This window comes from Chiloscyllium punctatum, chromosome 10 (assembly GCF_047496795.1).
Source record: "Chiloscyllium punctatum isolate Juve2018m chromosome 10, sChiPun1.3, whole genome shotgun sequence".
Taxonomy (NCBI): domain Eukaryota; kingdom Metazoa; phylum Chordata; class Chondrichthyes; order Orectolobiformes; family Hemiscylliidae; genus Chiloscyllium; species Chiloscyllium punctatum.
Window position 1 is genome coordinate 98343810 of NC_092748.1, and position 15348 is coordinate 98359157.

Sequence of the window (15348 nt, forward strand, 5' to 3'; positions counted from 1 at the left end):
ATCCCCAGTTAACTTCCCAATGTATGGGACCCTATCCACTTGCTTTCCATCTGTCTTTCAATTTGGTTCTTGACCACATGTCTTATCTGGAGTTGGTCACAAAGTGTCAACCAAGCTTGCTTCCCCAGGTTACTCAGACTGTCTCCTGTGTTTCCTGAAATGGATGGCACAAGGAATGTGATTTGCATGTGCATCCCCAGAAGGAATAAGCTGATTCAAATTGCCCACCATTACCAAAATTCCCCAATTTTCATCCCATTGAAGTGATCCAGGTACTAATGATTCCCCATAGAGTAGGTCAATGAATAAATGGGTCCAGTTCAAAATGGGACCTGATCAACAACTTTCTTCTCATCCCGCAATCTTCCAACCATCCCACACCCCCAAGCTTTAACTACTATAATAAATTTAATTATTTTAAAGAGGGATTTTACAAAAACAATGGCATTTTTGACATCTTGTAAACCAAGATCCACCCATAGTCAGAAATCTCCATTTACAATAAAATGAGAATGAAAACTGGAATAAAAGAAAATATCTGAAGCCCTGAAAGTACTTACATCACTCAGGTTGTATGCATTCACCCTTGACTGGATGAAAAAGGGGTTATCAGGAGGCATAGTGCATTTGAACTTCTTCTTCTCATAGTCTGCTTTGTAATTTAGCTGTGGAAAATAACAAAATGAAATTTAGGATGATAAATAATGTGGAAAATACTTCATGCAGCACTGGACCACAGCACATAATATTTGAAAAGCATTGACTGCAAATATAAACTTGTTTGTGGCTGGACAATATAACCTATAATGTTGACTTTATGAGTTGCTGGTAACAGATGGTTCATACTGAATACTTCCCACATGCAACACATATTTGGAAGAAACTTTATTAATGTAAACCTTCCTTTCTTAGTTAAAACAAGAAATTGTGGATGATATTTTTTACTTTAGATCACTAATTGTAGTGATGAAGTGGAAAATATAATGATATACTTGCAAGTGTTTGAGCCTGTACAAATTTCAATACTCACAAAATTGTGCAAATGCTTGGATACAGAGGTCTTAGAATTGATAGAACATTTCAAGTCAAATATATAAGAATGTACGAGACCAAAATCAGGAGAACTATTTAACTTTAATAACACTTGTGAGAAAGTTGCCGCATTTATAGATACTCACGTCACTCAGTTGTTTAGCATTGAGCTGTGCTTGCAACATCACTGGAGAATCAGCCACTTGAGTAAACTTGATTTTATCAGGATGCATCTTATAGACTTGCTGTAATTAAAATAAGGAACAAAAACAGTTTGTACATAGTTTAGAACAAATACCGTTCAAACTGATAGCACCAATTCATTGATGGACATTGGTATACCAATCAATAAATTATTTTGTTTTAAAGAGGAGTTAGACAGAGGCCATCTCCCTGTTTCAACTAAGCAATGGACCCAGTTATGAGGAGATCCAAAGCTATATAGTTTTGCCAATGCTCCCATTAAATTTTGGTAATACCATTCTTTGCCAAGGAAAACTTGGCTACATTCTGCTGGGTTAGGTTTTCATAATGAAGCTACTCATAAGGTTAGATACAACATGGAGAGTTGTGCTAATCAAGCAAATTATCCATTACATCAAATATATTTTCCAATTGAGCTAGGTTTCAAACATTTAATTGCATCATGTTTTATTGTAATTGCTAAAATAATCTAATTGTTTTATTTTAAGAATAAGCTTTTCTGAATATTGGAAGATGAAGTTATCTCCCATGTCAGTCTATACTCTGCCCACTAGTTGGGTGCTGTTCTCCACACAAAGGATCTGTTATAGCACATAATAGAATTAGAGGCTGTTCCCTTTGGATAACTAAAAAGAGCTGTGTTCAGTTGAATAGATTTACTAAGGCATGTTTTGTAGAACTGTGAGCATCAGCAAAATATAACATATAATTTTAAAGGAAGGAAAACCTCCACTTAAAATATGGGATTGTATTTATTTTGCAAAGTAAATTCTGTATAATCAAAGTATTCCTGGATAATTGGGGCTCTTTCTGGGGTAGGTGGGACCTCTACAAATAAGACAGTCTTCACCTGAACCAGAGGGGTACCAATATCCTGGGGGATGAATTTACGAATGCGCTTCGGGTAGGTTTAAACTAACTCAGCAGGGGGATTGTAGTTGGAGTATATAGGCGATTGAGAGTAGTGAGGTCAGAAATAAGATTTCAGGGTTGCAAGAAGGTATTGGCCAGCAAAAAGTTGGTTTAAAGTGTGTCTACTTCAACGCCAAGAGCATTTGAAATAAGGTGGGTGAATTTGCAGCATGGGTTGGTACTTGGGATTTCATTAGTGTGGCCATTTTGGAGACATGGATAGAGCAGGGGCAGGAATGGTTATTGAAGGTCCGGGATTTACATGTTTCATTAAGAACAGAGAAAATGGAAAAAGAGGGAGTAGTTTGGCACTGTTAGTCAAGGACAGTATTATGGTTGCAGAAAGGACGTTTGAGGACTCGTCTACTGAAGTAATATGGGCTGAGGTTAGAGACAGGAAAGAAGATGTCATCCTGTTGTGAGTTTTTTTACAGGCCTCTGAATAGTTCCAGAGATGTACAGCAAAGGATAGCAAAGGTGATCCTCGGTAGGAGCGAGAGTGACAGGGTAGTTGTTATGGGGGACTTTAACTTTCCATATATTGACTGGGAATATTAAAAGAAAGTGAGGACTGCAGGTGCTGGAGATCAGAGTCAAAAAGTATGGTGCTAGAAAAGCACAGCAGATCAAGCAGCATCCGAGGAGCAGATGAATCGATGTTTCTGGCTTAAGCCCTTCATCAGGAAGAGCTTATGCCTGAAACATTGATTCTCCTGCTCCTTGGATGCTGTATGACCTGCTGTGCTTTTCCAGCACTGCACTCTCGTTTGGGAATACTACAGTTCAAGTGCTTTATTTGGGTCAGTTTTTATCCAATGTGTGCAGCAGGGTTTCCTGACACAGTATGTAGACAGGCCAACAATGAGTGAGGCCACATTAGATTTGGTACAGGTTAATGAACCTGGCCAGGTGTTAGATTTGGAGGTAGGTGAGCACTTTGGTGATAGCGACCATAATTCGGTTATGTTTGCTTTCATGATGGAAAGGGATAGGTATATACCACAGGGCAGGAGTTATAGCTGGGGGAAAAGGCAATTACGATGCAATTAGGCAGGATTTAGGATGCATAGGATGGGGAAGGAAACGGTAGGGGATGGATACAATTGAAACGTGGAGCTTATTCAAGGAACAGCCATTGCAGATCTTTGATAAGTATGTACCGGTCAGGCAGGGAGGAAGTTGTCGAGCGCGGGAGCCATGCTTTACTAAGAAAGTTGAAACTCGTCAAGAGGAAGAAGAAGGCTTATGTTACGATGAGATATCATGGCTCAGTTTAGGCGCTTTAGAGTTACAAGTTAGCTAGGAAAGACCTAAAGAGAAAACTAAGAAGAGCCAGGAGGGGACATGATAAGTTATTGATGGACAGGATCAAGGAAAACCTTGAAACAGAATCAAGGAAAAGCTTTCTATTGGTATATCAGGAATAAAAGAATGATGAGAGTAAGATTAGGACCAAGCAGGATAGTAGTGGGAAGTTGTGCATGGAGTCAGAGGAGATAGGGGAAGCACTAAATGAATACTTTTCATCAGTATTCACACTAGAAAAAGACAATGTCATCAAGGAGAATACTGAGATACAGGCTACTAGACTAGATGGGATTGAGGTAAAAACAATGACTGCAGATGCTGGAAACCAGATTCTGGATTAGTGGTGCTGGAAGAGTACAGCAGTTCAGGGAGCATCCAAGGAGCAGCAAAATCGACGTTTCGGGCAAAAGCCCTTCATCAGAAATAAAGTGAGTTTGAAGCGTGGAGAGATAAGCTAGAGGAGATTGGGGGTGGGGAGAAAGTAGCATAGAGTACAAAGGGTGAGTGGGGGAGGGGATGAAGGTGATAGGTCAGGGAGGAGAGGGTGGAGTGGATAGGTGGCAAAGGAGATAGGCAGGTAGGACAGGTCCGGACAAGTTATGGGGACAGTGCTGAGCTGGAAATTTGGAACTAGGGTGAGGTGGGGGAAGGGGAAATGAGGAAACTGTTGAAGTCCACATTGATGCCCTGGGGTTGAAGTGGTCCGAGGCAGAAGATGAGGTGTTCTTCCTCCAGGCGTCTGGTGGTGAGGGAGCGGCGGTGAAGGAAGCCCAGGACCTCCATGTCCTCGGCAGAGTGGGAGGGGGAGTTGAAATGTTGGGCCATGGGGCGGTGTAGTTGATTGGTGCAGGTGTCCTGGAGATGTTCCCTAAAGCACTCTGCTCGGAGACGCCCGGTCTCCCCAATGTAGAGGAGACCGCATCGGGAGCAACGGATACAATAAATGATATTAGTGGATGTGCAAGTAAAACTTTGATGGATGTAAAAGGCTCCTTTAGGGCCTTGGATAGAGGTGAGGGAGGAGGTGTGGACGCAGGCTTTACAGTTCCTGCGGTGGCAGGGGAAGGTGCCAGGATGGGAGGGTGGGTTGTAGGGGGGAGGGGGACCTGACCTGACCTCTCCACACTTCAGGCTCACTGCCTTTATTACTGATGAAGGGCTTTTGCCCGAAACGTCAATTTCACTGCTCCTTGGATGCTGCCTGAACTGCTGTGCTCTTCCAGCACCACTAATCCAGAACCTAGATGGGATTGAGATTCACAAAGGAGGAGTTGTTAGCAATTCTGGAAAGTGTAAAAATAGATAAGTTCATTGGGCCGGATGGGATTTATCCTAGAATTCTCTGGAAGCCAGGGAGGAGATTGCCGAGCCTTTGGTTTTGATCTTTATGTCGTCGTTGTCTACAGGAATAGTGCCAAAAGGGAGGATTCCCCTTGTTCAAGAAGGGGAATAGAGACAACACTGGTAATTATAAATCAGTGAGCCTTACTTCAGTTGTGGGTAAAGTGTTGGAAGGGGTTATAAGAGATACGATTTATAATCATCTAGAAAGGAATAAGTTGATAAATTGATAGTTAACAATGTTTTGTGAAGGGGAGGTTGTGCCTCATAAACCTTATTGAGTTCTTTGGGAAGGGGATCAAACAGGTGGATAAGGGTAAAGCAGTTGATTTGGTGTATATGGATTTCAGTAAGGCAATTGAAAAGGTTCCCCACCATAGGCTATTGCACAACATATGGAGACATGGGGTTGAGGGTGATTTAGCAGTTTGGATCAGAAATTGGCTAGCTGAAAGAAGAGAGAGGGTGGTAGCTGACGGGAAATATTCATCTTGGAGTTCAGTTACTAGTAGTGTAACGCAAGGATCTGTTTTGGGGCCACTGCTGTTTGTCATTCTTATAATTGACCTGGATGAGGGCATCGAAGGATGTGTTCGTAAATTTGCAGATGCCACTCAGGTTGGTAGAGTTGTGTATACTGACGAAGGACATTGTAGGTTACAGAGGGACATAAGTAAGCTGTAGACCTGGGCTGAGAGATGACAAATGGAGTTTAATGTGGAAAAGTGTTAGGTGATTCACTTTGGAAGGATTAACAGGAATGCAGATTATTGGGCTAATGGTAAGATCCTTAGTAGTGTAGATGAGCAGAGGGATCTCAGTGTCCAGCTCCATTGAACCTTGAAAGTTGCCAGCCAGGTTGATAGGGTTGTTAAGGCATATGGTGTGTTAGCTTTTATTGGTAGAGGTATTGAGTCTCAGATCTATGAATTCATGCTGCAGCTGTACAAAACTCTGGTACAGCCTCACTTAGAGTATTGCATACAGTTCTGGTCACCGCATTGTAGGAAGGACGTGGAAGCTTTCGAAAGGGTGCAGAGGAAATTTATTAGGACATTGCCTGATATGGAGGGAAGGTCTTCTGAGGAAATGTTGAAGGACTTGAGGCTGTTTTCGTCAGAGAGAAGAAGGGTGAGAGGTGATTTAATTGATTTAATCAGAGGATTAGCTTGGGTGGACAATGAGAGCCTTTTTTCTCGGATGGCGATTGCTAGCACAAGGAGACATAGCTTTAAATTGAGAGGTGACAGATTTAGTATAGATGTCAGAGGTAGTTTCTTTACTCTAAAGCAAAGTTATCTGAACTTTTTTGAACTTCATCTACAGTGAGGAAAAGCTGTCCCTCTCACTTGACTCTTAGAATCACATGAAATGTTAACTCTTCTGTTCTTCAAAAACGTTAGTTCAATGAAACATTAGGAGCTGGTTTTGTGAACAGACAATGAGAATTCTGAATGAAGTGGTTGAATTGAGATGCTCATGATCATACACATTTTAGATACTTACATCTTTACACTGGTAAGAATTCTTCATAGCTTCATACTCTGGGGTAACAGTTTGAGGGAAATAACAGTTTCCTTTATCCATCTCATAGTCGGCCTTATAATTTTTCTTCAGGAGAAGATAATATAGTATTATTTATTGGCAGAGATAACATGATAGGCCATAATCAATTTACTGGTTGTTCCCAAACTAAATTTTGTTTACTTACATCACTCTTCATTGCTCCAACTTTCAAACAGTGAATCATGTATGGATCCTCATGACTGCCAACATAATGGCCCTTGATATTATCTTCATAAATCTGTTTATACTTGACCTAAAATGGAAATATCCAGAGCAGCGATGTCAGCTGAGTTCAAATACTGTACTTTACCCCTTAGGTTAGTGGACCACTCCTGTACTTACATCACTGAGATTTGCCAGCGTTTGGTCAGTTTTGAATTTTGGCGTTTCACAGTAGTTCATGCTACTTTTGCGAGCCTTTTCGTAATCATCCTTGTACTTCTTCTGCAAAAGTAAAGCAACGAGTGACAGGTTTGCAAAGTAGAATTTACTTATTTGATACTCAATAGAAATTAAAATGCTCAATGTCATCTTCAAACTCCTCAATGTCTCAGCCCAACCAATATCTGTGACCATACCTTCCCACATGTGTCTGGACTCCCACTTTGTTCTTTCTTCATCAAGTGCACCCAACGCCACCTTTAATATTATGGCAGATCCTTCAGCTGTTTCAGCTGCACCTTCTGAATGCTCCCCCTAAACCTTTCTATCTCCCCATACCTCTCACCACCAAGCTTTTGACTGGGGATGCGATGGCTGTTTGGAATTGCTGCAAAACTATTAATCCAGAAACTCAACTTATGTTCTGGGAACCCAGGTTTCAATCCCAACATAGCAGATTGTTAAATTTGAATTCAATGAAAAAAATTAAGCATCTACGAACGACCTTGAAACCATTCTCCATTGTCGGAAAACCCATCTGGTTTGTAATGTTCTTACCTGGTCTGGCCTACATGTGACCCCAGACCCACAGCAATGTAGTTGACTCTCAATTTCCCTCTGAAATGGACTAGCAAGCCATTGATTTGTATCAATCACTACAAAGTCTCAAAGAAATGAAACCACACGTATCACCTGGCCTTGACCTCAGCACCAGAAAAGACGAGGGCAGAATAAGCCCTGTCAACCCTGCAAGGTCCTAACAACTGGGGGCTAGTGACAAAATTGAGAGATCTGTCTCACGGACTAGTCTGATATAGTCGTACTCACAGAATCATGTTTTACAGAAAATGTCCCAGACACCATCATCATCACCCCTGGATATGTCCTGTCCCCCAGCAAGACAGACCCAGCAGAGGTATTTGCACAGTGGTATACAGTTGAGAGGGAATTATCCTGGGAGTCCTCAACATTGACCCCGGGCCCTATGAAACTTCATGGCTTCAGGTTAAACATGTTCAAGGAAAACTCCTGCTGATTATCACGTACTTACCTTACTCAGCTGACAAATTGATACTCCCCCATGTTGAACAATACTTGGAAGAAGCACTGAGGATGGCAAGAGTACAAAATATACTCTAGGTCGGGGATTTTGATGCACACCACCAAGAGTGGCTCGGAAACCGTAACACTGATCGAGCTGGTTGGGTCCTAAGGGACATAGTTACTAATTGGGTCTGCAGCAGGTGGTGAGGGAACCAACAAGAGGAAAATAAACATACTTGACCTCATCCTTTCCAATCTGACAGCTGCAGATGCAGCTATCCATTCCATTATCAGTAAGAGCAACCACCACACAGTCCTTGTTGAGACGAAATCCTGCCTTCCTATTGAGAATAACCTCCATTGTTATGCATGGCACTATCACTGTGCTAAACAGAATAGACTTCAAACAGATCAGGCAACTCAAGACTGGGCATCCATGAGGTACTGTGGGCCACCAACAGAAGCAGAATTGTACTCCAGCACAAATCAGTAACCTTATGGCCCAACATATCTGCCACTCAACCATTACCATCAAGCCAAGGGATCAACCCTGGTTTAATGGAGAATGCAGGAGGATATGCCAGGAGCAGCTTGACGCATACATAAAAATGAGGTGTCAGCTTAGTGAAAGTACCAAACAGGACTGTTTGCATGCAATACAGCATAAACAGATTTGAGAATGGTGATGGACAATTAAACAGCTCACTGGAGGAGAAGGATCCACAAATATCCCCATCCTCAAAGGTGGAGGAGCACAGCACATCAGTGAAAAATGTAAGGCTGAAGCATTAACAGCAATCTTCAGTCAGAAGTGCTGCACGGATGATCCATCTCAGGCTCCTCCAGTGGTCCCAAGCATCACAGATACCAGTCTTCAGCCAATTCGCTTCATTCTATGTTATATCAAGAAATGAAGGCACTGGATACTGGAAAGACTGCAGGCCCTGACAACATTCCAGCAATAGTACTGAAGATTGGTGCTTCAGAATATGACATTCCCCTAGCCAAGCTCTTACAGCACAGTTACATCACTGATATCTTCCTGACAATGTGGAAAATTGTCCAGATATATCCTATACATAAAAAGCAGGACAAATCCAACCCAACCAAATACCACCCCATCAGCCTTCTCTCAATCGTCAGTAAAATGATGGAAGGTATCATCAACAGTGCTATCACGCAGCACCTGATCAGCAATAACCTGCTCAGTGAAACCCAGTTTCAGTTCCGCCAGGAGCACTGAACTCCTGATGTTAGTACTGCCTTGGTTCAAACATGAACAAAAGAGTTGAATTCCAGAGGTGAGGTGAGGATAACAGCCTTGACATCAAGGCTGCATTTGACCAAGTATGATATCAAGGAGCCTTAGCAAAACTGGAATCAGTGGGTAATAGGGAGCAAACTCTCCACTGGCTGAGTCATACCTGACACATAGGAAGATGGTCATGGGTGTCGGTGGTCAGTCAGCTCAGCTCCAGGACATCTCTGCAGGAGTTCCTAAAGATAGTGTCCTAGGCCTACCCATCTTCAGCTGTTCATTCCATGACCTTCCTTCTAGCATAAGATCAGAAGTGGGATGTTCGCTTACAATAGCACAATGTTCAGCACCATTCATGACTCCTCAGATACTGAAGCAATCCTTGTTGAAGTGCATCAAGATCTGGACAATATTCAGGCTTGTGCTATCAAGAAGCAAGTAGCATTTGCACTACACAAATGCTAGGCTATGACCATCAAACTAACCACTGTTCCTCGACATTCAATGGTGTTGTCATCACTGAATCCCCTAAGACCAATATCCTGGGGGTTACCATTGACCAGAAACTGAACTGGACTCACCACATGAACACAGTGACTATAAAAGCAGGCTAGACGCTAGGATTACAGTAGTGAGTGACTCATCTCCTGACGCACCAAAACCTGTCCACCATCTACAAGCCTCAGATCAGGAGTGTGATGGAATACTTCCCATTTGCCTGGATGGTGCAGTTCTAGCAACACTCAAGAAGCTTGGCACCATCCTGGACCAAGCAGCATTTTTGATTGGCACCATATCTACAAGCATCCACTTTCTCCATCACCAATGCACAGTGGCAGCAGTGTGTACTAAGTACAAGATGCACTGCATAAATTCACCAAGGATCTTCAGACAGCACCTTCCAAAACGGGAAGGTGGGCGGCACGGTGGCACAGTGGTTAACACTGCTGCCTCACAGCGCCAGAGACCTGGGTTCAATTCCCGCCTCTGTGTGGAGTTTGCACATTCTCCCCGTGTCTGCGTGGGTTTCCTCCAGGTGCTCCGGTTTCCTCCCACAATCCAAAAATGTGCAGGTTAGGTGAATTGACCATGCTAAATTGCCCGTGGTGTTAGGTGAAGGGGTAAATGTAGGAGAATGGGTCTGGGTGGATTACGCTTCGGTGGGTCGGTGTGGACTTGTTGGGCCGAAGGGCCTGTTTCCACGCTGTAAGTAATCTAAAAAAAAACATGACCACTTATATCTGGAAGGACAAGGACAGCACATACATGGGAACACCACCATCTTCAAATGCCTCTTCAAGCTACTCACTATGCTGACCACTCCTTCACTGTCACTGGGTCAACATCCTGGGATTCCCACCCTTATAGCATTATGGGTCAACCCATAGCAGGTGGATTGCAGAGGCAGCTCACCCCCACCTTCTCAAGGGGCAGCAAGGGACAGGCCATTAATGCTGGCCAGCCTGCAACACCCATATTCCACAAAAATAAATTTTAAAAATCTTTCCTACACCTTCCCATGGTTTGTCATTGACTTGAATAGTCATTTCTGATTCTCACTCTGTAAATGCTGCAGAATGTTTCCAGCTTGTTTGTCTTTTAATTTCGACCTCCAGCATGAGCAATTTTTAATTTTTCCATGCCTCCTTTGTATTTTTATTCCTTTGTCCTCTGTATTTTTTTCCACTGGTGCATTGTCAAGGGATTGTCCCAGCAGGAGTATTGAGTACTGTTGTGGGTTGCACATCATATGAATACATTGGAGAGAAACAATTTACTAGCATGGTCCCAGGTATGAGAAACTCCTGAGGATAGATTGAACATGTTGGGACTGTTGTCCCTGCATAGAATGAGGATGAGAGAAGCTCTGATTGAGGTGTTCAAAACCATTGAGCGGGCTGCACAGAGTAAGTAGGAAGAAGCTGTTTTTCTTGTTAAAAAAAGACAAGAACAAGAGGGCTTAAATTTAAAGTAATGTGCAAATGAAACAAGGGCGATGTGAAAAAAGTATTTTTCATGAAGTGGGTTGTTCATGTATGGGATACACTGCCTGTAAATGTGGAGGAGGCAGATTCAATTGATGCATTCATAATGGCATTGGATATTTAATTTGGATAGTAATGGTATGTAGGGACTTTGGGAACAGGCAGTAGATTAGTCCTGGGATAATAAAGACAGACAGATAATAGAGCCGGTACAGGCTCAATGGACCAAGTGGCCCCTTTCTGCACCATGATAATGTGCAATAGGAATGGTGCTCACTGTTTAAAGGCATATTGTGCTTGTAAATACTTACGTCACTTGCTATATCACCGGCTTTCTTCAACTGCTGAAGCAGAGGATTTTCTGTAGCTGGTAGGGTGTTGTAATCAGTTTTATCTTTGGTCTTCTCATAATCTTGTCTGTATTTTACCTAAAGAAGCAAGAGAGGATAATAATTAATAGAATTCTTTCACTTATAAGATAGCTGGTACTTAATGCATAAAGCCAACATGTGTTTTTGGAGACAGGTCAGCTGATGGTTGAAGTGCAGAGGTGCCAATACAGGACGACCCTGTATTCGCGGTTCCGGTTACCGCAGTTTCACTTACCTAGTTTACTGTGGCCCAAACATATAAAAGGGAATGTTCCAGAACCAAGGACCAAGAGGCAGCCAGGAAGGTACATTTCCCAGTTAAATGAATGCATTCACTCATATCCGTGTTTTCGGACTTCTGTGGTAGGTATTGGAATGTATCCCGCACGTGTATAGGGGAACTACTGTATCTAATGTGATTTGAACTTATGAGGCACAAGGACAACTTTCAAAGAAACCAGCTTTCTAGTCTTAATCATAGAAAACATGAAAGAAGAGTATTGGATACCAATAACAAAATACTTCTGAAGTTTACCTTCTCAATGTGGTCAGCTACCTGAAAACCCACCCAAAATGAAATGCTTCTTCCCACACTTGACCATTCATATTTGCTGCAAATGCAAACCAATGATCTCACTGTGTTGTCTCACTTTCTATATTAGATCAATTTGTTTTATCTGAACCTCACTCATAACCCAGTAAAAGTGTTGATGTGCAGTTTTCATCAGCTATCCAGCCAATAGCTGAGATACCTATTACTTCCACTAAGTACCACTCCAAATTTCCACAGAAGGAGCATTGATTAATTTTGGTACAAAGGAAGTGGCAGTCAGAACATCAGATGAATATATTCAAGCGGGAATCACTTACCGGACTAGTAGCTGCCTGAGTACGCTTGTTGGCTACATATTCGGGAGTTTCAGTTTGCATGAAGTAAATTTGGTCTTTCATTTCCTCATAGCCCTCATTGTATTTTTTCTAATTAAAAGTACAAAAACATAAATCAAGCTATTGTTTCAGATGGTTCATCATCATCTGATAGTTCACTAACTCAAGCTGAGAAGCCATTATCAAAGCAAATAGTTTGTGTGGTTATACTAATAAGATCATTCAGGATAAAACAAAATCCTGTTTCTTCCACAGAACCTTGGCTTGACCATATTTAAGATCCTGCATCTGTTTTACCTTCAAACTGTGAATTATTATGAGGTCTTTAGAATAGATTTACAGGGGTGCTGCAAGAATGATTCTTTGCTTCAATCTTAATTATCTCAGATAGACTTAAAATTTGGTTTTCTTCACTTTACAGACATATGGTTGATATGGTGGCTCAGTGGTTAACACGGCTGCCTCACAGCACCAGAAGTATGTGCACAATTCTAGTCTTGGACAACTGTGTGGAGTTTGCAGATTCTCCATGTGTCTGTGTGGGTTTCCTCTGGGTGCTCCAGTTTCCTCCCACAGTCCAAAAAAGTGCAGGTTATGTGAATTGGCCAAGCTAAATTGTCCGTAGTGTCCAGGGATGTATAGGTTAGGTGCATTCGTCAGAAAAAATATAAAATGAAAGGATCGGGGAATAGGTCTGGCTGGGATACTCTTTGGAGGGTTGGTGTGGACTTGATTGGCCAAATGGCCTGTTTCCTCACTGTAGGGAGTCTATGATAGTAATCCCATATACACAACTACTTTATTTTTGAGTGCAATGAATTGTGTTGTGTATCTGTCCTGGAGAGGGAGGACTCATCATTTAAGGGATCAACTGAGAGTCTGATTTAAATTGAGCTGCTGATAGCTGGAATTCCCCTGGACTCAAACAGAAAAAGGAGCTACCTGTACTTTCTAGGCCTTGTGGACCAAGATGGAGAGGAGTGGTCCCCAGAACTCCTCAAGCAGGTCTTCTGCCAATAATGATACCTCCTCACTGTTTGCAATTGGTCAATCTTCCGCCTTCTAGTTCCATGATTCTGAGTTGCAATTCAATATGTGACAAATATGTGACAGAGGTTGAGTAGGTTAGGTTTTTTTCACTAGGAAAAAGGAGATTAAGGGGGACCTGATTGAGGTTTACAAAATCATGAAGGGTATAGACAGGGTGGATAGAGACAAGCTTTTCCCAGGGTGAAGGATTCAATGATGAGAGGTCATGCTTTCAAGGTGAGAGGTGGAAAGTTTAAGGGGGATACACGCGGCAAGTACTTCACATGGAGGGTGGTGGGCATTTGGAACATGTTGCCAGCAGACATGGTAGAGGCAGGCACATTAGATTCATTTAAGATGTGTCTGGACAGATGTATGAGTAGGTAGAGAGCAGAGGGATACAAATGCTTAGGAATTGACCAACAGGTTTGAACAGTACATTTGGATCGGCTCAGGCTTAGAGGGCCGATGGGCCTGTTCCTGATCTTCTTTGTTCTTTGTTCTAAATACATCTCCACTTCCTTTAAATATTCAGCTCAAAACACCCTTATCCCACTCTGTCCAACGTGTTCAGGAGGGTTTCCTGACACAGTATGTTGAAGGGCCGACAAGAGGGGAGGCCACACTGGATCTGGTGCTTGGTAATGAACTAGGCCAGGTGTTTGATTTAGTGGCATGTGAACACTTTGGAGAGAGTGACCATAATTTAGTTACATTTAGTTTAGCGATGGAAAGGGATAGGTACATGCCACAGGTCAAGAATTATCGATGGGGCAAGAGCAATTATAATGCAATTAGGCAAAAATCAGGATGCATAGAAAGGTGTAATAAAATGCAGGGGATGCAGGCAATGGAAATGTGGAGCTGGTTTAAGGAACAGATATTGCATGTCCTTGATAGGTATGTCCTTGTCAGGCAGGGAGGAAGTGATAGGGTAAGGGAACCGTGGTTTACTACAGAAATTGCATCACTTGTTAAGCGGAAGAGGAATGAGACAAGATGGTACAGATGAGGCGATGGAGAGTTACAGATCAGCTAGGAAGGATTTAAACAGAGAGCTAAGAAGAGCAAAGAGAGGACACGAGCAGTCTTTAGCAAATAGAATAAAGGAGAACCCTAAAGCTTTCTATAGGTATATGAGGAATAAAAGGATGACCAGGATAGGAATAGGGCCAGTCAAAGACAGAAGTGGGAAGTTGAGTGTGGATCCTATCGAGATCGGAGATGTACTAAATGAACATTTCTCATCGGTGTTCACTCAGGAAAAGGAGAATATTGTAGAGGAGAAGAATGAGATATGAGATATTAGACTTGAAAGGATCGAGGTCAGTTACGAACAAGTGTTATCAGTTCTAGAAGGAGTGAAAGTAGATAAGTCCCCTGGACTGGATGGGATTTATCCAAGGATTCTCTGGGAAGCTAGGAAGGAGATAGCAGAGCCTTTGGCTTTGATCTTTACATAGAACATAGAACATAGAAGAATACAGCGCAGTACAGGCCCTTCGGCCCTCGATGTTGCGCCGATCAAAGCCCACCTAACCTACACTATAGAACATAGAAGAATACAGCGCAGTATAGGAATGAGTCATCATTGTCAACAGGTTTAGTACCAGAGGACTGGAGGATTGCAAATCTTGTGCCCTTGTTCAAGAAGGGCAGTAGAAATGACCCAGGTGATTATAGACCAGTGAGCCTTACTTCTGTTGTAGGAAAGGTTTTGGAAAGGATTATAAGAGATAAGATTTATCATCATCTAGCAAGCAACATTTTGATTTCAGATAGTCAACATGGTTTCGTCAAGGGCAGGTCGTGTCTCACAAACCTCATTGGGTTTTTGAGAAGGTGACCAAGCATGTAGATGAGGGTAGGGCAGTTGACATGGTGTACATGGACTTCAGTAAAGCCTTTGATAAAATTCCACATGGTAAGCTGTTGGAGAAAATGTGGAGAAATGGAATTGAGGGTGATTTAGCAGTTTGGATTAGAAACTGGCTTTCTGTAAGAAGGCAGTGAGTGGTGGTTGATGGAA

The 15348-nt window shown here is 42.4% G+C and overlaps 1 protein-coding gene across 41 annotated transcripts in view; it reads right to left on the reverse strand.

Moving 5' to 3' along the window:
- Positions 1-15348, reverse strand: part of neb (nebulin) — a 293069-nt gene that overhangs the window by 249392 nt on the left and 28329 nt on the right. For all 41 annotated transcript variants that reach the window (XM_072579807.1, XM_072579845.1, XM_072579844.1 and 38 more), the window contains 7 exons: positions 12273-12380; positions 11343-11459; positions 6706-6807; positions 6509-6616; positions 6304-6408; positions 1179-1277; positions 561-665 (listed from right to left, as the gene is read on the reverse strand). In XM_072579807.1, coding sequence (XP_072435908.1) covers positions 561-665; positions 1179-1277; positions 6304-6408; positions 6509-6616; positions 6706-6807; positions 11343-11459; positions 12273-12380 — 744 coding nt within the window. The remainder of the gene's footprint in view (positions 1-560; positions 666-1178; positions 1278-6303; positions 6409-6508; positions 6617-6705; positions 6808-11342; positions 11460-12272; positions 12381-15348) is intronic.